Raw genomic sequence first — 5,864 nt, forward strand, 5'->3', positions numbered from 1 at the left:
GCTTTCTTCTCGACAAAACAAACAAGCTGTCACGTTTATACACTTTATGCTTTAAAGCAATGTTGACCATCTGGAGGGAACTTCTCCAGAAACTTCACTTACACAAGAACTCCCTAAACCAGTGGCGTAGGTTTGATTTTAGAATTGGTGGGGACGGGGACATCAATATATAACTATATTTTAAGTTTTGATCGAAATTATTGCTAGGGATATATCAGTGTCACTGGATATTGGTAGGGACACGTCCCTAGCGTCCCTACTAAATTCTACGCCCCTGCCCTAAACGAACAAACGAACTCTTTGGAAAGTTTTGACCTGATTATGTTGGAAATGACGTCACACCAGGTATTTATTTTGAAGCATATCTGTCCTAAGTGTGTTTTGGATTGTTTCAGGTGTCTGGGTGTGATTTGCAAGAATTTCACTTATGTGTGTGAACGCTTAAAAACAAACTCCAAGAGCATCTCAGAACGTACTTTAAGTGTATGGTTCAGAACGTGACATTAACACCCGCCAACCTGCCAAATGTGTGTGGATTTCAGCAGTGGTGTGTAACACAGTCACTCCTATTAGCCACTTTGGCCATTTGAATTTTATATATATATATATACACTACCGTTCAAAAGTTTGGGGTCAGTGAGTTTTTTATTTTTATTTTTTGGAGGAAAGAAATCAATACTTTTATTTATCAAGGACAGTAAAGACATTTATAATGTTACAAAAGATTCTATTTCAAACAAATGCTGTTCTTTTGAACTTCCTATTCATCAAAGAATCCTAAAAAAGAAAAAAGAAAAACTGTACAACTGACAGACCAACAACTGTTTCAACATTGATAATAATAATAAATGTTTCTTGAGCATCAGATCCTCATATTATACTGATTTGTGAAGGATCATTTGACACTGAAGACACTGACACTGGTGATGCTGAAAATTCAGCTTTGATCACAGGAATAAATTACACTTTACTATATATACACACAGAAAACAGCTGATTTACACTGGAATAATATTTAATACAATAACTGATTTTTGTTGTATTTTTAATCAAATAAGCGCAGCCATGGTTAGCAGAAGAGAATTCTTTTAAAAGTATTTAAAATCGTACCGACCCCAAACTTTTGAACGGTAGTGTATATATTTCAATTGTAGTTTTTTGAAAAGGTCCCTTTACTTTTAATATTGCTTTATATTTACGCCTCCCTTCACTCACTCGTTTCATTTGCTCCAGATGTTACAGGGCTTGAATTTCGGCATGGGATTACACATATTGTGCATAATTTTACTCATTCCCATAGACTTTGTGCTCACACCCAAAGTGCTCTCAGATAAAGCCATGCACGTCTCAGTACTAAACTGAGTTATTTTTCGCTGTTTATTGTGCTTAAACAATCAAATACACACAAAATATCTTGGCGAGAATTCTTGTAAACACAGTTAGTCATGTTTTAACGTAAACAATTGAGAATGAATACGCATGTGTAACAGTATAATGGATCCGTGTGTCAGGTCTTAAAGTGACAGCAGCCTAACATACCTGAATACGAGATAATATTAAAAATATCTCAATGTCAAAATTGTGGCCAGAGACAATGCTGAGTGACTAATAATTTTGGAAAACTATTAGCCACAGTGGCTGGTGAGCAAAATAGTTAATGTCAAGCCCTGGTTAAGTTTGCTTATAATATGCATTATGAATGCAAAGCACTCCAGGTTCGCATTTTCACATCCATGTGATTCTAAATATCTTTGGTTATAGATTACCATACAAGAATAATGATGACACATAGAGGAGATGAGATGAGGTGAGATGCCTATTCTACATCTATTCAGATTACAGATTGAGAGGCATAAGACTCTTAAATAACTTCAGTTTTATGCAAATTGCAGGGTGAGGGTTTAAAGTGTGGTTCTCTTAAAGAAGAGTTTTTAGTTCTTAAGTGTACTGGTGTTTTAAAAAGCCCAGAAACCGAAACACTGATCTGAAGAACCTATAATGTAACATGAATAGCTTTCACAAAGCAATAAAAGCCCTACAAAAACGCGTCTTGTTAAGAGGATTCTGAAGGAATAATTCATTGAAATACGAGAATTGTCATCATTTTCTAACCCTAAGTTTTTCTTTAAAATATATCAACTTAAGAAGAAGCTTTATTTTTAATGGTGTAGTGAATGAAACTGCTGCATAAACACTTTCTGTCTAAATGACATGTTATGGTCGTGTCCAATCGGCCCGTCTGTTCACTTTAGTGGGGTCACCCAACCAATGTGACGCTGTCCTCATCGCACCGTTCATTGCTAATTCAAGACAGGTGCTGATGAATATTGATGAGCCATTTAACCTCTGAGCTGTGATATGATGTGATTAACAAAAGGAGGGCGTGTCCTCAAAGTTATATGAATATTAATGAGCTTCAACACTAAAGGTTACTTGAACATCACACTCCGCAGGGCTAATTCCTTAAGAAAAATTGAATGAATGGGTCAGTTAGATTATTAAAATGATGAGCTGATTCTTCTAGAAATTATCCCAAACTTGGCACATTATGCATGCCAGATTTATTTTGTATTAAAGAGAAAGTAAAGTATATTTCATGCTCTTCAGAGTCAAATCCACTAGACTCCATGGTCTCATTCAGTTTTATTGCATAATTTTAACAGTACTAGAGGCTAAGTTCCCTACGATATTTGGTGAAAAACTAAAAAAAAAATCTATATGGAAAAATGTAAACGGTTTTGGAAGAACGAGTCATCTTATAATTTACAGTGAAAACATGTACGGATGTTCCAAGAATTATCTGTGTGACTTTTATTTTCATTGAAATAAGTGTTTCTTCTTAGGTTTTTTTTCTCTTCTTATTCAGTTATGTTGTATTATGTTCTTAAACACGTGTTTATTGAATGTTTTAGTGTCATGTTTTACCATGGTAGTGTTTTGTAGTTGAGTGCATCTTCTATATATCAGTATTTGTCTCAGCTTGTAGAAAAGCTACTTGTGATGAGCTTTAATTCTCTGTGGCTTTCTACACGTGTCTGTCTCATTGCCACCTGTGTTTACTATGGTTTTCAGCAAACTTTAGTAAGCCTATGTCAGTCACCGCAGCCTAATGCATGAGAAGGATCCATTATTTTAATGGAACACAGCACCCTTGCACTGCACATACAGTTCAACGACAGTAACACACATTTGATGATCCAACATGCGACATCACGCACAATTCTGAGCCAGAATAACTCATCATGACATCAGCAGCTCAAACGGTCCCTTTAAATGTCTGGCTCAGCGGATAGGCTGCATGTTTGTTTCTCTCTCTCTCTCTCTCTCTCTCTCTCTCTCTCTCTCTCTCTCTCTCTCTCTCTCTCTCTCTCTCTCTCTCTCTCTCTCTCTCTCTCTCTCTCTCTCTCTCTGTAAAACCTCTCCGAGACATTCCGCACCCTCCTGAAACTCTTCCACTCACTTGTTCTCAAATTGAAGAGTCTGTCTGAGGAGAGAGAGAGAGAGACATTTACGCGTCTCCATCTCCATTGCGCACAGATAACTGCTCGTTAATCTTTCGTTTCTATGTTTCCTTCATTTGTTCTCTTCCTCTCCAGCCGAACCGGATCGATTGGCACCAATCACCTGAGGTAGTGGATGACGGATGCGCGTGTGGAGAGCCACTGTCCCCGGATATAAACCTTCCAAACCATGGAAACCTGTGTGAAAGGAGTGATTCTGTGTATGCGAAGATACTGAGATCCGTTGTGAGCTTCACTGCGCGTTTATCGAAACGTTTGGGGAGATTTGGATCCGTCGGTGTGATTGGAGAGGTCCACTCTCTCCGATAGCGCAAGACTCTATGGAAACGCACATTGTGGGACATGGATAGACTGTTTGCGCCATCTGTGGATGTAGTGCCGATGACCAGAGCCCCCGTCTGAGGTGTGTTGGAGGAGGTCTGCTGGTCTTGGGGAGAGTGTGGTATGCGAACGCAACGACTCACGCTCCTGTCCGAGGCGCACAGACAGTGAGTGGATCCCTGCGCAACGCTTATCTTATCCAAACGCTTACCTCAACGGTGTTTTCATTTGCTTTTAGTAAATTATATATTTTTTGGTTATTGCATTAAAATATCGTTTTGAATAGCCTGTATTTACATTATAGATAAAGGAGACTGGGGTAAGTTGTTAAATTTTTTATTCTAGTTAAAAGCTTATTTCTTAGGTCGGTGTATATTTTATGAAACTTAATTACTGCGCAGACCCAAATATTAAAGTCTTGATCACTGTTTCATTTTCACCGTAATTTCCCTGCATAAAATATACTGTTTATTGAGCACACGTTATAAACTTATATCGGGGCATGTTGGCACACGATATGGGGTGAGTTATCTCGATGAGTTTGAAAAGAAAACCTTTGTTAAAAAATATGTAAAATGCTATGTTTAGTAACAAAAAAGCAAAATATGAGTGAATTAAAAATGAAACAATTAGTCATATAAACTCAATTCATGAAAGAGCAAAAATAGTCTTAAATAAATAAACAAAACATTGTTTTGGCCAGTGGAAAGTGTTTGTTAATGAACTGTACAAAACCATGTGACAACTTGCCCCAACCTGCCTTGTATGTAAAATACGTATCATGAGGGCACATTCAACACTTCAGTTCAAATCCACCTGTCCTATATATATATATATAGCGACTTTTGTGTTATTTTATGTCAATATGATTTCACTGTGTTCACTTATTTAGCCAACCTAAACATGTTGATATTAGGTTAATAGTTTAGAGGATAACATTCACAAAAACACTGCTAGGGAAAACCACCCAACAAAACCTCTGCTAAAAAAAAGAAGCATTTGTACAATTTGACTCAAAACCTGAGATAAAGACTCTGTGACAACTAGCCCCAGTGTGTTTCAGATATGTTTAGTCAATGATAATGCTTATACTGCACGTGACTGCTTCCTATAATCACACATACTGTATCTGGTGTATATTTGTCTGTTGCAGGCTAGATTGATCATGCTGAGGCAGATGCTGTTGAACTCCACGGCAGCGGCGCGAGACTTCGACCTGATGACCCACACACACACGCAGGCGCCGCTGAACGTGTCCCACGGGCCCGTGAGTGTGTCGGCCCTCCTGAAGCCCACGGGCCGGGGGAGCTCTCTGCGAGAGGGAGAGCCCGACAAACCCGACCTGGCCACGTATGTGGTGATGTGTCTGGTGCTCTTCCTCCTCGTCCTCCTCATCGTGTTCTTCATCAACTGTCAGCTGAGGAACTCTTTCTTCGCCTCCATGCCTTACGACCGGTCACTGCGAGAGGCCCGCAGCTCCTACAAATGACCCGTTTGACCCGGTAGGATGCGAAGCGGTTTGGATAACAGAACCAGCACGGATTGAAGCCGGACTCATTGATCTGTCTGTATATAGTGACTGTTTTGTACTTCTGCACGGCCTTTTCTGCCCATATAGGGTTTATCACAAGTTGTGTGCATTATGTAATACAGATTATTTTCTTGTACGGTGTTAAACCATGATTAAATCTCACATTCATGACCATCTGTGTCTGGAAATTTTGAAAAGCCCTGCTGATATTGATCACGGTTGATGAGAAGAAGCAAACATGAGGCTTAAGAGGACTTTGCCCTCAGAGCTTACGGCCTCGGGGTTAAAGGAATCATTTCTTCATCCTCATGTCATCATTTACATCCATACCTTGCGTTTTCCAAACCTGGGGTGTGTTTCCCGTTTAACGATGTCATTTGTTGATTATAGTGTGAAGCATCGTTGGAGAAACTAACCATCTAGTCTCGACTGTTTCCTGAAAACTAGTCACATGGCCGCCCCTCTTCTGAAGCACATTAGTAGGACTGTCG

At 39.1% G+C, this 5,864-nt stretch overlaps 1 protein-coding gene across 1 annotated transcript; it reads left to right on the top strand.

Moving 5' to 3' along the window:
• Positions 1-3,763: 3,763 nt before the first annotated feature.
• LOC130079490 (small integral membrane protein 32-like) lies at positions 3,764-5,545 on the top strand. Its single transcript, XM_056244765.1, has 2 exons — positions 3,764-4,009; positions 4,996-5,545. Exon 2 carries the CDS (start codon positions 5,008-5,010, stop codon positions 5,329-5,331), a length of 324 nt encoding a protein of 107 aa, XP_056100740.1. The 5' UTR covers positions 3,764-4,009; positions 4,996-5,007; the 3' UTR covers positions 5,332-5,545.
• The last annotated feature ends 319 nt before the right edge of the window (positions 5,546-5,864 follow it).

Source organism: Rhinichthys klamathensis, unplaced genomic scaffold (assembly GCF_029890125.1).
Source record: "Rhinichthys klamathensis goyatoka isolate OS25496 unplaced genomic scaffold, OSU_Roscu_1.1 h1tg001081l_1, whole genome shotgun sequence".
In the NCBI taxonomy this organism is placed as follows: Eukaryota; Metazoa; Chordata; class Actinopteri; order Cypriniformes; family Leuciscidae; genus Rhinichthys; species Rhinichthys klamathensis.

Excerpts from the sequence above, each read along its gene's own strand:
- LOC130079490 (XM_056244765.1), top strand. The coding sequence starts at position 5,008 with ATGCTGAGGCAGATGCTGTTGAACTCCACGGCAGCGGCGCGAGACTTC.